The 20683-nt window shown below is 42.8% G+C and overlaps 1 protein-coding gene across 1 annotated transcript in view; it reads left to right on the top strand.

Annotated features, from left to right (window-relative positions):
- Nucleotides 1–20683, top strand: part of LOC140465932 (1-phosphatidylinositol 4,5-bisphosphate phosphodiesterase delta-3-like) — a 155850-nt gene that overhangs the window by 57702 nt on the left and 77465 nt on the right. Inside the window, exons 3-4 of the mRNA XM_072561913.1 lie at nt 11015–11243; nt 20545–20674. Of these exons, the coding sequence (XP_072418014.1) occupies nt 11015–11243; nt 20545–20674 (359 nt within the window). The remainder of the gene's footprint in view (nt 1–11014; nt 11244–20544; nt 20675–20683) is intronic.

The following is a 20683-nucleotide window of genomic DNA, read 5'->3' as shown; positions in this document are numbered from 1 at the left end:
TACTGTGAGGTGATTTCTATTTCTGTTTGGCTTTTCTCATCTCAATGCTGTTATAGAATATAGAACATAGATCACAGAAAAGTACAGCACAGAACAGACCCTTAGACCCATGATGCTGTGCCGAAATTTAATCCAAATGTCAAATAAAGTAACTTAACCTACACACCCCTCAACTCACTGCTATCCATGTGCATGTCCAGCAGTCACTTAAGTGTCCCCAAGGACTCTGCTTCCACCACCACAGATGGCAACACATTCCATGCATTCACAACTCTCTGCGTAAAGAACCTACCTCTGATGTCTCCTTCATATCTTCCTCCTGATATCTTCAAATTATGACTTCTCGTACCAGTTAATCCTGCCCTGGGGAAAAGTCTCTGGCTATTGACTCTGTCTATTCCTCTCATTATTTTGTACACCTCGATCAAGTCTCCAGAGTCTCAACTTTTCTTTATAAAAGGCAAGCCCTCCAGTCCAGGCAGCATCCTGGTAAACCTTCTTTGCACCCTCTCTCACGACTGTAGAAATGTTTAATGTAGATTGAATTGAGACCCTTAGAGCAGTTCAAAATATTCTAGAATTCCAGATGAAATACAATAATGTCTTTCAGAGGCATTTCTGATCAGATTGGATTCCCTACAATGTGGGAACAGGCCCTTCAGCCCAACAAGTCCACACTGACCCTTCGAAGAGTAACCCATCCAGACCCAATTCCCTCTGATAATGCACCTAACACTATGGGCAATTTAGAATGGCCAGTTCACTTGACTGGCACATCTTTGGAGTGTGGGAGGAAACCAGAACATCAGGAGGAAACACACACAGACACTGGGAGAATGTGCAAATTCCACACAGTTGCCTGAGGCCAGAATCGAACCTAGGTCCCAGGTGTTGTGAGGCAGCAGTACTAACCATTGAGCCACACTGCTGCTGATTGAAGCACTTATCCTAATAGGCAGCTGATAAGTATATTTGATTTCTCATATTTGTCCCTTACTAAGGTATCTATTGTTTACAGGCCTATAGCTTGACACTCATCACCTACAAATTGGTTCTCCCAATGATATATCAGAAATGCTACAGACATTCTGTTATATATTATTGTATATTAATATTAAATATTGTTTTGATTGATGTCAAATCCTAAGCCAGCATTTACTGCCCATCCCTAAATGCCCAGAGGCAAGGCATGAATCACATGTAGGCCAGACCAGGTAATGATGACAGATATCCTTCCCTGAAGACATTGGTAAACCAGATACATTTCTCCCTGATAATCAGAATTATGTTCTAAGGGTTGCCATCAGACTAGCTTCATTTTTAACATTAGCCTGGGACTCTGGATTATTAGTTAGTAACATTACCATGGCAGAGTTGAAGAGTATGGTGCTGGAAAAGCACAGCAGGTGAGGCAGCATCCAAGGAGCAGGAGAGTCAACATTTTGGGCATGAGGCCTTCACACCACTGCCTGCGTCCTTCCCTGGTATAAGTATTTACAGTAGATTATCATAAAACAGAAAATGGAATACACAGTACAGGAACTGTAGTTTACCACATCTTCAGTACATAGAACATTACAGCACAGTATAGGCCCTTCAGCCTTCGATGTTGCACCAAGCTGTGAAAGGAAACTGAAGCCCATTGAACCTAGACTATTCCATTCTCATCTGTATGCCTATGCAGTGACCACTTAACTGCCTGTAAAGTTGGTGAGTCTACAACTGTTGCAGGCAGTGCATTCCACCACTCTACCTCTGACATCTGTCCTACATGTATCACCATCAGTTTGAAGCTATGCCCCCTCATGCTAGCCATTACCATCTGGGGAAAAAGGCTCTCCCTGTCCACCCGATCTAACCCTCTGATTATGTTGTATGTCTCAATTAAGTCACCTCTCAAACTTCTCTTCAACGAAAGTAATTCTTGAACTTCTCGAATTACAGAGCAAATTGGAACATTGTGATATGTCGAAGATAATTTTGAATAATTTTCCACCTCTTTATTTATCCTTCAGCATCTTTGTAGATAGTTCTTTTTTTATTAATTATTACATTTCCTGATTTATCTTGCTTTTGATGGTAATTTTACCCCTTCTGACCATTACCTCAATGTTTAATTCTGTCCTGATGGATCTTAGTCAGTGCTTCAATGATTTCAACTGTTGCCGCACTCTGTTGGTCACATTGACCATTTTGTGTTCTTCTGTAGCCAAGTAACTAAGCATATGGGTCCTTCAGTGTAAGTTCACCATACAGTTTCTCCATGTTAGTACCTTCTTCACATGTAATAAGTCACATCTTCAAGGTCAAACTGTTATCCCAATTTTATGCTACATGCCCAATTCAGTGGAATCCCCTTTGTTTTAATCATTCATCGCATCAGAACGGATTTAGTAGAGACATACAAGATGATCAGAGGATTAGATAGGGTGGACAATGAAAGTCTCTTTGCAAGAATGATGACATCTACTTGTACGAGGGGGCATAGCTGCAAATTGAGGGGTGATAGATTTAAGACAGATGTCAGAGGGATGTTCTTTGCTCAGAGTGTTAAGGGCCAGGAATGGCCTGCCTGCAAATGTAGTCAGCTCAGCCACATTAGGGGCATTTAAACAGTCCTTGCTGTTAGTTAGGCTACAGTTAGAGATTGTGTACATTTCTGGAATCCACATTATAGGAGGGATATGATAACACTGGAGAGGGTGCAGAGGAAATTTACCACGATGTTGCCTGGGCTGGAGAGCTTCAGTTATGAAGGGAGATTGGACAGACTGGGATTGTTTACTTACGAGCAGAGAAGACTGGGAGACGATGTGATTAAGATAATGAGGGGCATAGATAAGTTAGACAAACAAAACATTTTCCCTTGGTGGAGGGATCAATAACCACAGCGTAGGGATTTAAGGGAAGGGATCAGTGATCACAGCGCAGGGATTTAAGTTTAGATTAGATTACTTACAGTGTGGAAACAGGCCCTTCAGCCCAACAAGTCCAAAACGCTCCGAAGCGCAACCCACCCATACCCCTAACCTAACACTACGGACAATTTAGCATGGCCAATTCACCTGACATGCACATCTTTGGACTGTGGGAGGAAACCGGAGGAAACCCACACAGACACGGGGAGGATGTGCAAACTCCACACAGTTAGTCGCCTGAGGCAGGAAATGAACCTGGGTCTCTGGCGCTGTGAGGCAGCAGTGCTAACCACTGTGCCACCGTGCTGCCCATAAAGGGAAGGGATCAGTGATCACAGTGCAGGGAAGGGAAGGGGCAAAAGGTTTTGAGGAGATGTGAGGAAAATCTTTTTCACTCAGAGCTAGGTGGGAATCTGGAACTCGCTGCCTGTGTGGGTGGTAAAGGCAGAAACTGTCATGACATTTAAGAAGTATTTAGATGTGCATTTGTGATACTGAGCCTTTATCCAAAATCCTGAAATCCGCAAAGCTTCAAAATCCGAAGGTTTTTTTGTGAAGCTTTTTTCTCATTAACAAGGTTGTTTGGCATGCAAACAGTTAACCCAACTCCATACCCACTCGATGTATGTCACTCAGATGCGACATGGGTGGGTGTGGCCCAGCCCTGGGCAGGCCTCAGTTCTGTCTCAGAGCCTGTAGGAGTCACAGTGAGTCTGCTGTTAAATAAGATTTTCAAAAATTTCACCATCAAACTGTCACTTATTCTGAAATTCGAAAATGTCTGAATTCCGAAAATGAGTTGGTCCCAAGCATTTCAGATAAGGGATTGTGCACCTTATTGTGCTGCTTTCCTTTATTAACAATCATGTCAGCCAGATTTAAAATGGCAGGAAGTACATTGTGACGCATATCAGAAGACAATACCATTCCAATTGAAGCCACCAGGAATTGATTTAGCTTTGTGTGTTAAGTGAACTGTGTGCACCATGGGGTTGATTTTACCCACAGATCAATGTGCTTCCCTGTCCAGGCTCTCAAACACACACACACACACCCTGATATATATTTGTACCTGACACCCCAACCTGCCAACTCTGGCATATTGGGACAACCTGTGCTTGGACCCAGGGTTTTTTTTTCCCAATTCCTGTTAAATGGTGTGATTTTCCTGTCTCTACATTCTATCTTAGGTGGACCTTCCATAGTTAACATTCTACACAGTACTGGAAGAAATTGACCGTCCAGTACAATTTTCTCATAAAACCCATAAAACAAGGCTCAGGCATTTCCCAATAAGCCACATTTGTTAACACATTTGATAAGGTGACACATCAATGGAATGTATTATGGGAAATTAAAGCTCATGGTATGGAGGGTAGACATAGAAATTAATAAAACATCTCTGCTTCCTGTTCGCCAACCAATAGGAACAGATGATAGATAGTTTTGAGAAGATTTGTAACTCAGGTTGAGGTTCTGGATGTAGGTTTGCTCCAGATGTTTCGTCACCCTACTAGGTAACATCTTCAGTGGGCCACTGCTGAAAACTCGGGCTTTCTATTTATATGTTTGGATTTCTTTGGAGTGGTGATGTCATTTCCTGTAGTGAAGTTACTTCCTGTTCCTTTTCTCAGGGGGTGGTAGATGAGGTCTAACTCAATGTGTTTGTTGATGGAGTTCTGGTTGGAATGCCATGCTTCTAGGAATTCTTGTGCATGTCTTTGTTTGGCTTGTCCTAGGATGGATGTGTTGTCCCAGTCGAAGTGGTGTCCTTCCTCGTCCATATGTAAGGATACTAGTGAGAGAGGGTCATGTTGTTTTGTGGGTAGTTGGTGTTCATGTATCCTGGCAGCCAGTTTTCTGCCTGTTTGTCCAATGTAGCGTTTGTTAAAGTTGTTGCACGGTATTTTGTAAATGACATTAGTTTTGCTTGTTGTCTGTATAGGGTCTTTTAAGTTCATTAGCTGCTGTTTTAGTGTGTTGGTGGGCTACCATGATGCCAAGGGGTCCTAGGAGCATGGAATTCCAACCGGAACTCTATCATTAAACACATCGAGTTAGACCCCATCTACCACCCCCTGAGAAAAGGAACCGGAAGTGATTTCACCACAGGAAATGACATCACCAACCCAAAGAAACCCAAACATATAAATAGAAAGCAGGAGTTATCAACAGTACTTCACCTGTAGGCTCACTGAAGATGTTACCTAGTAGGGTGATGAAGCATCTGGAAATGAACCTTCAAGCTCAGTGAGCAAACCTACACCCAGGAACAAATGAGTCTATTTGAGACTGGCAATACGTCATGAGTGGTCAGTGCTGAGGTCCCAACTCTTTACAATTTATATCAATGATTTGGATAAAGGGACCAAAGCTATGGTATGGTGACACAAAAGTAATTATGAATGTAAGTTATGAAGTGGACATAAGGAGCTGCAAAAGGATATAATTAGGTTACATGAGTGGATCAAAATCTAGCAAATGGAATACAATGTGGAAAACTGTGAAATTGTCCATTTTGGCAAGAAGCGTGAATAAGAGGTATATAATCTAAACTAAAGGGAATACATGACAAACGGGTGGGACCCTAATCAGCACAGGATCAGAGGGACCTGGGTGTGCATGTACACCAGTCCCTAAATGTACCAGGACAGGTTAATAAAGAGAATTGCAGAGCTAAGATACAGAGAGATCTGTGTGGCCTCTTTCAGGAATAGCAGATGATTCGTACGCAGGAACAGCAAGTAATCAGGAAAGCTGATAAAATGTTATGGCATATTGCAATGGAAATTGAATGCAAGTTTTTCATCATTTATATAAATGATTTGAATGTAAACATCGGTTAGTAAGTTTGCAGATGACACCAAAATTGGAGATTAGTGGATAGTGAAGAAGACTACTTCAGAGTACAAAGGGATCTTAATACGATGGGCCAATGGGATGAGGAGTGGCAGATGGAATTTAATTTAGATAAGTGTGAGGTGCTGCATTTTGGAAAGGCAAATCAGGGCAGGGCTTATACTCCTCATAGTAAGGTCCTGGGGAGTGTTGCTGAACAAAGACCTTGGAGTGCAGGTTCCTAGTTCCTTGAAATTGGAGTCGCAGATAGATAGGATAGTGAAGAAGGCGTTTGGAATGCTCACATTTATTGGTCAGTGCATTGATTACAGGAGTTGGGAGGTCATGTTGCGGCTGTACAGGACATTGGTTAGGCCACTTTTGGTTTATTGCATGCAATTCTGGTCTCCCTGCTATAGGAAGTATGTTGTGAAACTTGAAAGGTTTCAGAAAGATTTACAAGAATGTTGAAAATCACACAACACCAGGTTAGCTAGCTATCTCCCATTGTTAACAGCTAACCCGAGAATGCAACTTTTTAAAAAAAGGTTTTGTGATTTACACTGCAAGAAGTGAAACTATGACTGTATTCTAACAGATGAATGGCTTAACAGACAATCAATTTTTCAATGTATAATTCCAGTTACATCACACTGTAAATTTTTGCTATAAATTCTGTGTGTTAGGATTGAGCCCTCCACTACCACCTGATGAAGGAGCAACGCTCCGAAAGCTAGTGTGCTTCCAATTAAACCTGTTGGACTATAACCTGGTGTTGTGTGATTTTTAACTTTGTACACCCCAGTCCAACACCGGCATCTCCAAAAAATACAAGAATATTGCCAGGGTTTGAGCTATAGGGAGAGGTTGAATAGGCTGGGGCTGTTTTCCCTGGAGTGTTAGAAGCTGAGGGGTGACTTTATAGAGGTTTATAAAACACAAGGGGCATGGATAGGGTAAACGGTCAAGTTCTTTTCCCTGAGGTGGGGGAGTCCAGAACTAGAGGGCATAGGTTTAGGCTGAGAGGGGAAAGATTTAAAAGAGAACTAAGGGGCAGCGTTTTCATGCAGAGAGTGGTGCATGTATGGTATATGCTGCCAGAGGAAGTGGTGGAGGGTGGTACAATTACAACAATTAAAAGGCATTTGGATGGGTATATTAAGAGGAAGGGTTTAGGGGTATATGGGCCAAGTGCTGATAAATGGGACTAGATTAGGTTAGGACATTTGGTCGGCACAGACGAGTTGGACTGAAGGGTCTTTTCCCGTGCTTTACATCTCTATGACTCTATTGATTGTAAACCCAGGCTGCGAATTCGTTAATTTCATCTTGTATTTAGTCAAAATCTTGCTCAATGCAGCACAACGACAGATACAGACTAGTACAAATGGAGGTGATGGAGTGGAGAAAGAAGGGAGCTGGAAAAAGCAGGTCAAGCAGCATCAAGGAGAACAGGAGTCGACATCCTGATGAGAGGTTATGACCTGAAGCTTTGACTCCCCTGCTCCTCTGATGCTGCTTGACCTGTTGTGCTTTTCCAGCACCACTGTCCTCACTATCTCCAAGTAATGGAGGTGGTGCATGTGTGCATTGTAATGTGAGCTCAGCACCAGCTTTGCAAATATGTCAACAATTCTGTTGACTGCATGAAGGAGACAGTGAAGTCCTACTGCGATTATGTCATCGTCTTGAGTCTCTGAAAGCTTCATGATTGTGGTACGCAACAGATCATACAAACATGTTGATACAGAGCATGGAAACGGAGTTCATTGTTCAGGCAACAGTTCTTGGCAATGCTATCTTTATTCTCTGTATGATTTGTTTCAAGCACAGGAAGTACCACCACTCACTACGTAATTTAAAACAATTGCAACAAATGCTTTTTCCCTTTGTCTTTTGCTTGCATTTCTGTGGGAATGTGCTGATGGAGTTCATGATTTTGGAAGGGATTGGCCGGTATATTAAGGAGTCCTTGGCTTGCACCTGGCACAAAACACAAAGTTGAACATTTCCTGCCCACGCTTGTTTTCACAGTAACTGTGCTACATAAAACAGAGATAAGTTTGAATCAGGAACAGGCTCTATGGTCATGATCCACATTCCCTGCCCTACCCCCCACAACCTTTCCGAACCTTGCTCTGCAAGAATATATCTACCTCTGTCTTACATTCAGATTCTGAATATTATATAAAACATTCAGACTTTGCTTCCATGACTTTGTGAGCAAGAATTCCAGGACTCACCATGTTCTGAGAGAAAAGAATTCTCAGCTGCAGTCAGTGTCATAGACTCAAGGTTTGAAAGAATTTGCAACAACCTGTTGGATTGATATTTTCGAATCAATTTGTTCAGAGATGTTATTGCATGGCTCTGAAGCACGTAGGACTTGATTCAGAGGTAAGAGCACTTGCCATTATGCCACAAGATTCCCCTTGAGCAATCTCAGGATGTTCCGTAGCACTTTGCAACCAGTTAAATACTGTGCGGATGCACGCTGTTTTAATTGGTGAGAGGGCAGAAACTCCCAAGATGGGATGTGTGCATCCTGATCCTCGACAAGCTTCTGGCGTGTAGGTGGAAGGCATGAGGAGATGAGGCTGTGCATTAATTCTGAGATCTCCTTGTTAACCCCATGTAGGTTGGGAACATTAGAAGGTCACAGTGGTGTGGAGGTTGCAAACAGTGATATGGAAGTTGTGTGTAGTGGTCACCTCCAGTTGTATTGTCATTTGTCAATACTGCTTGGTTCCAAAAGATGACCCAGAATATTGATTGTCTCTCTTGACCTACTGAAGCTCATTGAAGTCCAAGTGTCTTGGCTGATGAGAGCTATTGGGGAGGATTGTGGAAGCCATTATTCAAGGGGCGCAGACATTTCAGTGGATTGTGGGACTCATGGATTTGGATTTGGGGATGGGAGGCTTGGGGTATGGTGAAATTTACAAGACTGGGAATCAAAATCAAAAAGTGTTCAACTATTGCTCATCCATGATGATCTCTACCTGTCAGTTCGTCCTTGAACTTTTTCTGCAATTATTACTCCAATCAAAACAATGACGGTTTTCTTTCTGCCTTGAAGTTCAGCAAATTTATGGCATTTTTCTATGAATTATATATTGAACAGGATGTCGCTATAAAGGATTAGGTGATGTAAGAACGAGATGTCAATATTGTTAGAAGATCATGAACAGTCTTGACAGGGTGACTGTTGACAGGAAATGTTCGAATGTATGCTGAGTCCAGAACTAGAGGACAATACTTGAACATTAAGGATCATCTTTTTAGGGCAGAGATGAGAAGACATTTTACTTTTCTGAGGGTTGTGTGATTTGAAACTCTGCCACATAAGGTGGTGAAGGCAGACTGATTGAATATTTTTAAGGTAGAGCAGAATAGAATTTTGTTTTCTAAATTGGGACAAAATTCAGAAGTCTGAAGTGCAAAGAGACTCGGGAGTTCTGGTCCAGGGTTCCCTGAAGGTAAACTTGCAGATTAAATCAGTAGTTAGGAAGGCAAATTAAATGTTGCCATGTATTTGGAGAGGACTTGAATATAAAGGCGGGGATGTACTTCTGAAGCTCAATAAGGCTTTAATTGGACCACATTTGGAATATTGTGCACAATTTTGGGCGCCATATCTCAGGAAGGATGTACTGACCCTGAAGCGTGTTCAGAGGAGGTTCACGAGAATGGTCCCAGGAATGAAAAGCAGAATGTGTGAAGAACGTTTGAAGACTGTGGGTTTATACTCTGTGGAGTTTAGAAGAATGTGGGGGGATATAATTGAAAATTACAGAATATGAAAGGCCTGGAACAGAGTGGATATGGTGAAAATATTTCCATTGGTAGGAGAGATAGGTCCCGAGGGCACAGCCTTTGAGTAAAGGGAAGACCTTTTTAGAACGGAGATAAGGAGAAACATGTTCAGTCAGAGAGTGGGGAATCTATGGAACTCATTGTCACAGAAGGCTGTGGAGGCCAGGTCATTGAGTAGATTTAAGATGGAGATAGATAGGTTCTTGATTGTAAAGTGGATCAAGGATCATGGGGAGAAAGCTGGAGAATGGGGTTGAGAAAATTATTGAATGGTGGAGCAGACTCAATGGGCCGAATGGCCTAACTTCTGCTCCTGTGTCTTATGGTCATGGTAGAAGCTCATCAGGAAGGTTATATGAGAAGGTGGAATTCGAAAGAAACAGGTCAACCACAATCTTACAAAAGGCAAAGCAGTCTCAAGGGATAAAATGGCCAAGGACAGGGATGTAGGAGAGATACGGAGAAGGATGCTTTCAGAATTTTTGGCTGTGCATTGGGGGCACACCCAAAGTTGTATTTGTGCCATTCTGCCCCAAGTAGATCAGATCTCCTCCCACAAAGACCATGAGCTTTACTGGGATCTGAACTGAAAACAGTCATCTGCAAGAAAATCAGTGTCACAGCACTGGGAGGCATTCAAAGTGAAGGTACAGGAGATTCGAAAGGTTATGTTCCCAGAAAGAAAACAGTTGGGAATCCCAAGTTTATAACAGAAGTTAATAATTTATTATTAATATTGTAACTTTACAATAGCATGGTTAAACAACAATTACGGTCTGTGATTCACGCCTCTTTGACCAGAACCCACCACTTCTTACAGAATGTGTTTTATTTTATATCAGAACAATCAGACTGACAAGTGCGGTGAAAACCAAAGCAAAAAGAAAGCCAAGCACAGCAGCATTGTCCAGCAGTGCTCTGCTTCAAAACCGCACTCAGAACTGGTTCCATCTGTCCCCCTCTCTTTTACTATCCTTCTCTGTGATTGGCAGATCAGTATCAACCTGCCCTTGATTGACCAATTCCACATCCAAGCAATTGCCAGTCCTGATCCGAGAACATCTTCAGTACTAAAACATCCACTGTGTTCTTCAGGTGATAACTAACCTACATGCTGGCTCACATAAACATCACTTTGATTGCTTTCTCTTCACTTCACAATTTGGATTCTCAACTTCAGCTCACAGTATCAAACCAAAAATGAGAAAAATTAAAAATAGAGGTCTCAACAGAAGTGATCTTACTGAAAGATACAATTTGCGAAAGACTTTCATTTTACACAGATTTATACAGGGATCAATATTGATTGTTCAGAGTGTTAGAGAGTTTTCCATGGCTTTGGAAATAGTCCAGCCTTCTGGCAATTCCATGAAGATGCATCTTGTCCTGGATGATTTTTCAGATGTTTGTCTGGTGCTAATCTCTCTTGTCCATTTTTTCAGTCTCGGTGATGGATATCCGGGACATCCAAGAGGGCCATCGGTCAGAGGTGATGAAGAAACATGGCAGCAGCTTCTCAGAGAAACGGTGCTTCACCATCACGTTCACTGGCAATCGTACTGACCTGGACCTGGTGGCTGACTCGGAGGAAGAAGGAAGGAAATGGGTTCAAGGCTTTAAGAAGCTGAGGAAAAAAGCAGAAGCCATGAGCCAACGAGAGAAAATTCATCAATATCCTTTCTAAACTGTGCTCTGTGGTCAGGTAAGCAATGGGTCCTTTAACAAGCCCACATTGCTGAAAGACCATGACCAATGATCATCTGAATTCCCTAAATACAGTATATTGCCAGAAATGGAAATTGGAAGATCTTTTCAGAAGAAAGTCATGTTTAGACAGGATAGCATATTCTTTTGTGGCACTGTGTGTGTTTGTGCGCCTGTGTGTGTGTGTCTGTGAGAAGGTGTGTTTGTTTGTTTGTGTGTGTGCCTGTGTGTATATGTATACATGTGTGTGACTCGCTGTGTGTCTGTATGCATCTGTGTGTGTGCAAGAGAGAGTTCGTGTGTGTGTGTGTGTGTGTGTTTTTGCAAAAGAGACTACTCCCAGAAATGTCAGGGAACGAGTGCAAGGGCGGAATTGAAGGAAATCAGTATTAGTAAGATAACGGCATTGAGGAAATTAACAGATAAAAGCTGACAAATCTCCAAGGTCTGTAATCTATATCCCAGACTATTAAAGGGAGTATCCATGGGAATATTTAGTGTATGGTGGTCATCTTACAGAATTCTATAGAATCTGGAGCAAATCCTGCAGGTTGGAGAGTAGCAAGTGTAATTCTACTTTTTTTTAAGAAAAGAGTGAGAGACAAAACAAAATTACAGACCAGTTAGCCCCACATCATTAATGGGAAACTGCTGGTGTCTATTAAAGTAGATGTGATTGCAGGACGTGTAGAAAGCATTAATGGGATTGGACTAAGAGATCAGTTTTCTGAAAGACAAACCATGCCTAACAAATATGAAGAAGACAAGACCTAGGGATCGAGTAGGCAATTCAGCCTCTTGGATCTGCTACAGCATTTGATGTGAACATGGCTGATCGCCTCAACTCCACTTTCCTGCCCACTCCTCCCAGCCCTGAAACCTTTACTAATTAAAAATCTATCTCTATCCTCCTTAAATTTACTCGCTGTCACAGAGTCCACCGCACTCTGGGGTGTGCATTCCAGATTTATGACCCTTTGAGGGAAGTAATTTCTTTGTGTCTGGTTGAAATTCTGCCACCACTTATCCAAAAGCTATGACTTCTCATTCTAGATTGTTCCACATGAGTAAACACTCTTTCTGTGTCTGCTTTCACATGGCACCAGGTTATAGTCCAACAGTCTTATTTGAAACCACAAGCCTTTGGGACACTGCACTTTCATCAGGTGAATTACATCTTCCCCACTTCACCTGAAGAAGGGGCAGCATTCCAAAAGCCTGTGATTTCACATAAAGCTGTTGGACTGTAACCTGGTGTCATGAGACTTATGACTTTCTCCACCCCAGTCCAACACCAGCATCTTCTTTGTCAATCCACTTTAGCAGCTTGTGTACAGGTCATTCTGCGATAACGCACATTTCATCAACACAAATTGAATATAACGCAATTGACAAATTGTGGACGTTGTTTGGATATTATGAACTTTCTACTGAACGGGTATAGTGATTCTCTATTATCAATCTTCGACAGTGTGATTTTCTATAGCAGAAGATTGCAAAGGAACGCTACTGTTGTGTTATAACAGAACACCCTGTACCTCAATTAGATCTCCTCTCATTAAAGTCATGCAACATGGAAACAGATCCTTCAGTCTTATTCATCCACACAGACCACATTTCCAAACTAAACTAGTCCCACTTGCCTGCATTTAGCCCCTTTCCCTCCAAACCTTTCTTATTCATGTACTGCCCTAAGATCTTTTAAATGTAGTCACTGTACCTGCACCTACCACTTAATCTGGGAGTTCATTCCACATACAAACCACCCTGTGTGTGAAATACTTGCTCTTCGGGTCCCTTTTTAAATCTTTCTCCTTTAAAACCAGTACGCCTAACACACTAGACAAGTACGCCTAACACTGTAATCAAGTAAGCCTAACATCTATGGTGGGTATGTTACTACAGAAGATTCTGAGAGATAAGATATATATGTATTTGGAAAGATGGGGTTTGATTAGGCGTAGTCAGCATGGCTTTGAGTGTGGGAGATAATGCCCCACAAATTTGTTAGAGCTCTTTGATGAAGTGACCAGGAAGATTGACGAGGGCAGGGTGATAGACATAGTCTATTTGGATTTCAGTCAGGCCTTTGATAAGGTTCCAGATGGGAGGCTACTCTGGAAGGTTAGATCGCATGGAATCCAGTGAGAGCTGGCAAATTGGATACACAATTGGCTTTATGGTAGGAAGCAGAGGGTAATAATGGAAGGATGCTTGTCAGAGTGGAGGTCTGTGACTAGTGGAGTGCCTCAGGGGTTGGTGTCGGGCCCGTTGCTGTTTGTTATCTATATCAATGATTTGGATGAGAATGTACAAGGCATGATTAGTAAGTTTGCAGATGACACTGAAATAGGCGGTATCATGGACAGTAAGGAAGATTATCAGAAATTGCAGGAGGACCTTGATCGGCTGGGGAAGTGGGCCGTGAAATAGCAAATAGAGTTCAATAAGTGTGAGGTCATGCAACTTGGAAAACCAAATCAAATTAGGAGTTTCATGGTGAATGGTCGGGCCTTAAGGAGTGTAGTGGAACAGAGGGATCTTGGAGTTCAGGTACATGGTTCTCTGAAAGTGGAGTCCCAGGTAGACAGGGCAGTGAAGAAGGCTTTTGGCACACTGGCCTTCATCGGTCAGGGCATTGAGTATAGAAGTTGTGTAGTTATGTTGTAGTTCTGCAGGACATTAGTGAGGCCGCACTTGGAGTATTGTGTTCAGATTTGGTCACCTTGCTATAGGAAGGATGTTATTAAACTGGAAAGAGTGCCGAAGAAACTTACAAGAATGTTGCCAGGTCTCAAGGGTGTGAGTTATAAATAGAGTTTGGACAAGCTGGGACTATTTTCTTTAGAGTGTAGGAGACCGAGGGGGGGATCTTATAGAGGTGTATAAGATCACGAGAGGCATGGATGGGATGAATGCACTCAGTCTTTTTCCCAGGGTTAGGCAATTACGGACTACAGGGCATCATTTTAAGGTTAGAGGGGAAAGAATAGAAGGGAACCTGAGGGGCAACTTTTTTTACGCAGAGAGTGGTATGATATGGAATGAGCTGCCAGTGGAAGTGGCTGAAGTGGGTACATTAACAACATTTAAAAGGCATTTGGACAAATACATGGATAGGAAAGGTTGAGAAGGATATGGGCCAAGTGCAGGGAAATGGGGTCAGCGTGGATGGACATTTTGGTCGGCATGGACCAGTTTGAGCCAAAGGGCCTGTCTCCATGCTGTAGGCCTCTATGACTCTATAACCTTTTCCCTCCCAAGTTTTGAATTCCCCCACCCTGGAGAAAAGTCCTATGCTATTCATCTTATTTATGTTTCTCATGATTTTATAAACCTCTTCCCCATTTACATGCTTTATTTCTTTAGCGATAAATAACAAAATTCCATTCACGAGGCCTATGAGGAATCACTAATTAATCTCCCTGTGGAGCTCTGAGGATGGGTTTGCTGGGTAACGGGCAATGACCCTTCATAAAGCAGACCCTGAAGCTAGGTGATGGCCCAGTGGTCTTGTCAATGGGTTATTAATCCATTGACCCAGATAAGATTCTGAAAACCCAGACTCGAATCCTGCTAAAGCAGGTGGTGGAATTTGAATCCAATAAATGTTTATTGAAACAAATCCCTTCCGCCTGCCCTTGGTCCATATCCCCCCACCCCTTTCATATTGGTGAGCTTATCTAAAAGCCCCTTAAGTGCCCCATCGTATCTGCCTCCACCACCATCCCTGGCAGTGTGATTCTGATTCCTACCACTCTCTGTATAAAACACCTTCCCCTCACATCTCCTTTGAACTTTCCCCTCTCACCTTAATTGCATGCCCCCTAGTATTAGACATTTCAACTCTGGGAAAAAGATTCTGACCATCAACCCTATCTATGCATCACATAATTTTATAGATTTCTATCAAGTCTCCCCTCAGCCTCTGCCACTTAAGAGAAAACAACCCAAATTATTCCATCCTCTCCTTATAGCTCATACCCTCTAATCCAGGCAGCATCCTGGTTAACCTCTTCTGCAAAGCCTCCACATCCTTCCTGTAATGTGGCCTAACCAAAGTCTTATAAAGCTGCAACAGGACATCCTGACTCTTGTACTCAACTCCCCGACCAATAAAGGCAAGCATGCCATACACTTTCTTTACCACCCTGTCTATATTCGTGCCCACTTTTAGGGAGCTACGGACTTAGAGTCATAGAATATTACAGCATGGAAACAGGTCCTTCAGCCCAAACTGGTCCATGCTGATCATGGTGTTCACTCAGTTAGTTCCAATTGCGCACATTTGGTCCATACCTAAACCCTTCCCATCCATGTCCCTATCCAAATGTTTTTTTAAAATGTTGCTGTTGTACCCTGCCTCAACCACTTTCTCTGGCAGCCCATTCCATATATGCACCACTGTCTGGATGAAGAGTTTGCCCCTCAGGTCCTTCTTAAATCTATCCCCTCTCACCTTAAACCCATGTCCTCTAGTTTTCAATTCTCCATCCCTGGGAAAAAGACAACATGCATTCATCCTGTCTAAACACCTCATGATTTTATACACCTCAATAAGGTCACCCCTCACTCTCCTACGTTCTGAGGAATAAAGTCCTATCCTGGCCAATCTCTCCCTATAAGGCCTACTCGTGCTGGCAATGTCGTCCTAAATCTTCTTTGCATTCTTTCCAGTTTAACTGTGTCTTTCCTATAACAGAGTGACCAAAACTGTACACAATACTCCAAGTGCGGCCTACCCAATGACTTAAACAGCTGTAACATAATGTTCCAACTCCTACACTCAATGCCTCAGCTGATGAAAGCCAACATGCTCAATGCCTTCTTCACCACCCTGTCAACCTGTGACGCTTTCAATGAACTATGTATTTGTGCTCCTAAGTCCCTCTGTTCCACAACACTCCTCAGGACCTTACCATATACTGTAGAAGTCCTACCTTGGTTTGACTTTCCAAAGTGTAACACCTCACACTACTCTGTATTGAATTGTATTTGCTAATCCTCAGCCCACCTGATCAAGATCCCTCTGTAATTTCTGATAGCCTTCCTCACTATCAACGATACCTCCTAATTTTATATAATCTGCAAACTTACTAATCATGCCTTGTACGTTCACATCCAGATCATTTCTGTAAATAACAAATATAAAAGGTCCCAGCACTGACCCCTGTGTCATGCCACAGTCCGAGAAACAACCTTCAACCATCACCATCAACCATCTGCTTCCTACCAGCGAGCCAAGATCTTGAACTCCAAGATCCTTCTGTACATCAGTGCTGTTCAGGGGCTGCCATTAACTGTAAACATTTCCCTAACATTTGATCTCCCAAAGTGCAGCACCTCACACTTACCCGGATTAAACTCCATTTGCCATTTTTCCGTCTATATCTGCAACTGATCGATATCCCGCCGTATCCTTTGACAACTACACTATCCATCCAATCTTTGCATTGTCTGCAAACTTACTAACCCACCCATCTACATTTTCATCCAAGTCATTTATGTATATTACAAATAGCAGAGGTCCCAATACGGATCCCTGCGGAACACCACTAGTCATGGACCTCCAGCCTGACAAACCAGCCTTCCACCACTACCTTCTATGAGCAAGCCAATTCTGAACCCGCACGGCCAAGTCACCGTGGATCCCATACATCTTAATCTTTTGATGGGGGCCTACCATGAGACATCTTATTGAAAGCCTTACTAACATCCATGTAAACATTCACTGCTCCACCCTCATCAATCACTTTTGTCACCTCCTCGAAAAATTCAGTCAAGTTATGATATGGAGGTGCCGGTGTTGGACTGGGATGGTCAAAGTTAAAGGTCACACAACACCAGGTTATAGTCCAACAGATTTATTTGGCGGCACTAGCATTCAGAGCGCTGCTCCTTTGTTAGATAGCTACCTGAGCAGCACTCTGAAAACTTGTATTTCCAAATAAACCTGTTAAGTTATAACCTGGTGTGTTTTTTTTAACTCAATCAAGTTAATAAGACATGATCTGCCCTACGCAAAGACATGCTGACTGCCCCTAATTCGGCCATGCTTTTCCAAATGTGCATAAATTCAATCCCTAAGTATTCTGTCCAATAGCTTCCCGACCACTGATGTGAGACTCACTGGTCTATGGTTTCCTGCATTATCCCTATTTCCCTTCCTGAACAGAGGAACAACATTAACTACTCACCAGTCCTCTGGGACTTCTCCAGTATCTGGCGAGGATACTAAAGATCTTGGTCAAGGGCTCAGTCTTACCTCTTGCAATCACTTGGGGTAGATACCATTGGGCCCTTGGGACTTACCACCTTAATACTATTCAAGAGACCCAACACCACTTTCTTCTTGATCTGAAAATGCCCTAGCATATTAACATACTCCACACAAATCTCACTATCCTCCGTATACTTCTCCTGGGTGAATACTGATGCAAAGTATTCATTCAGGATCTCACCCACATCCTCTGCCTCCCTCCTTCATCTACCTTCTCCATGGTCATCCTCTTGTTTTTAATGTATTGATAGATTGCCTTGGGAATCTCTTTACTGACTTTTCAGTCAGGCTTTCTGAGATATTACATCTTCCTTAAAACTTGCTGTATCTACGAGAGCTTTTTGAAGCTGTAACTAGTAGAGTAGATGAGGGAGAACCAATGGATGTGGTAAATGTGGATATTCAGAAGTCTTCAGATGATGCCCCTCAGAAGAGTTAATTGGACAAAATTAAAGCATGTAGGATATATTGGCATGGATCAAAATTGGTAGAGTGGGAAAAAATTTATCTTTTTCCAAGTGGCAGACAGTGGTTTGTGGTATCCTGCAAGGACCAATGCTTGGGACCCATATATATCCCATACATTAAATGGCCTGGGTGAGGGAACCAAATCCAACTTTTGGAAGTTTGCAGATGACACAAAACTGGGTAGGGTTGTGTGCATTATGGAAGTCAGGGAGACAAGAACATTTTACACAAGTTGAGCAGGCAAATACATGGCACATACACATTTAGCAATGTTGCACAGTAATAGTACACTTCACTGTTAAAGAACAGGAAGTAAGAGTATAAATAAATGAGAATATACTAGGAAGTATGGATTACAAAGAGATGACTGTAGACAGGTAACTGCCACACCCCGTTAGGATGGTAAATGGTATATTGGCTTTCATTGCAAGAGCACTTGAGTTCAGAAGTCAAGATACCTTACTGCAGTGATACAGGGCCTTGGTGAGACCACATCTGGAGTATCGCCTGCAACCTTTATCTGCCTACCTAAGAGAGGAGATACCTGAGAGACGGGGGCATGAAAATGCTTTAGCGGGTAGGATTAAGGAAAGCCCTAAGGCAGTCTACACTTAACGTGAGGAACAAGAGGATAGCCAGAGTGAGGGTAGGGCTGATCAGGGATAGTGGAGGGAACTTGTGCCTGGAGTCAGAGGAGGTAGGATAGGTCCTTTATGAATACTTTGCTAGTGAGAGGAACCTCGTAATTTGTGAGGACAGCGTGAAACAAACTGATAGGCTTAACCAAGTTGATGTCAAGAAGGAGGATGTGCTGAAATGTTTGAAAAACATAAGAATGGATAAACCCCGTTGGGGGGGAACAGGATATTCCCTAGGTTACTACAGGAAGTGAGGAAAGAGATTGCTGCACCTTTGTGATGATCTTTGCTTCCTCACCGTCCACTGGAGTAGTGCCAGACGATTAGAAAATGGCAAATGTTGTTCCCTTGTTCAAGTAAGGGAATAGGGATAACACTGGGAATTACAGACCAGTCAGTCTTATGTCTGTGGTGAACACATTATTGGAGAGAATTCTGAGAGACTGGATTTATGATTACTTGGAAAACCATAGCTTGATTAGAGATAGTCAGCATGGCTTTGTGAGGGGCAAGTCATGCCTCACAAAGCCCTGGTTAGACCACACTTGGAATATTGTGTTCAGTTCTGGTCACCTCATTATAGGAAGGGTGTGGAAGCTTTCGAGAGGGTGCAGAGAAGATTTACCAAGATGCTGCCTGGACTGGAGGGCTTGTCTTATGGAGAAAGGTTGAAGGAGCTAAGGCTTTTCTCATTGGAGTGAAGAAGGATGAAAGGTGACTTGATAGATGTGTACAAGATGATGAGAGACACAAGTAGAGTGAATAGCCAGAGACTTTTTCCCAGGGCGGAAATGGCTGCTGTGAGAGGTCATAATGTTAAAGTGATTGGAGGAAGGTAGAGGGGAGATGTCAGAGGGAGGTTCTTTACACACAGAGTGCTGGGTGCATGGAATACATAGCCCGTAGTGGTAATAAAGTCAGATACATTCAGGATATTTAAGTGACTCTTGGATAGGCACATGGATGATAGTAGAATGAAAGGGATGTAGATTAGTTTGATCTTAGAGTAAGATAAAAGGCCAGCACAACATCGAGGGCCGAAGGGCTTGTACTGTGCTGTCCTGTTCTATGTTCTATTTACGAAAGAGGGTATGCAGCAGAGATTCACTGGGCTGATACTGTTCCGGGAAGAGAGATTGGATTGACTGGGCCTGTATTTAGAAGGGTGAAACATGTAAAATTCGAATAGCACTGAACACACTGGATGTAGGGAGGACGTCTTCTCTGGTATGGGAGTCTACATCCAAGGGCCAGAGTCTCAAGAAATGGGGTAGACCATTTCGGACTGAGATGAGAAAAGATTTCTTCATCTGAAGAGTAGTGAACCTGTTGAATTTTCGACTTCAGAAGGCTGTGTGGGCCAAGCCACTGAACATAGATATGTTTTCAGATTTTAAAGGCATTAAGGAAAATGCCGAGAATGTAGGAATATAGCATTGAGATAGGAAATCAGTCATGGTGATATGGAATGGCAGAGCAAGTCTGATTGGCTGAATAGCCTGGTCCTGCTCCTTGTTTCTGTGTTTTGTGTTTGTGTGTGCAAGTGCAGCGTGTGTCCATCTCTCTCTCTCTCTCTCTCTCTCTTCCCCCACCATGTATCACTATCTATTTGTGTCTCTGTCTGTGCCTCTCTTGCACTATCTCTCTCGCTTTCTTTCTCTCTCCCCCTATCCCCTTGCTTTCTGTCTCTCCTGCTTTCTCTCGTCCCTGTCTGTTCTCACCCTCTCTTGCCGATCTCTATGTGTGTATGTCTCTCCTTCCTGTCCCCCACCATCCTCACGTCCCCCCAGCCACAACCCCACAATTGCCAACTCTGTCTGCGTCTCTCATCCTGTCCATCTCTCCCTCTCATTTTTGAGTGATCTCCTTTACATGAATCTATCTGGATCCATGAATACCTCCGGAAGGCTGACAAAAACAAGGACAACAAAATGAGTTTCAAAGAGATTAAGAACCTGCTGAAGATGATCAACATTGAGGCTGATGATGAATATGCTTACCAGCTCTTCAAGGTAGGGAGC

Source organism: Chiloscyllium punctatum, chromosome 42 (assembly GCF_047496795.1).
Source record: "Chiloscyllium punctatum isolate Juve2018m chromosome 42, sChiPun1.3, whole genome shotgun sequence".
Lineage (NCBI taxonomy): Eukaryota > Metazoa > Chordata > Chondrichthyes > Orectolobiformes > Hemiscylliidae > Chiloscyllium > Chiloscyllium punctatum.
Note: the sequence above shows the minus strand (reverse complement) of the source record. Positions and strands in the feature narration are given on the sequence as shown.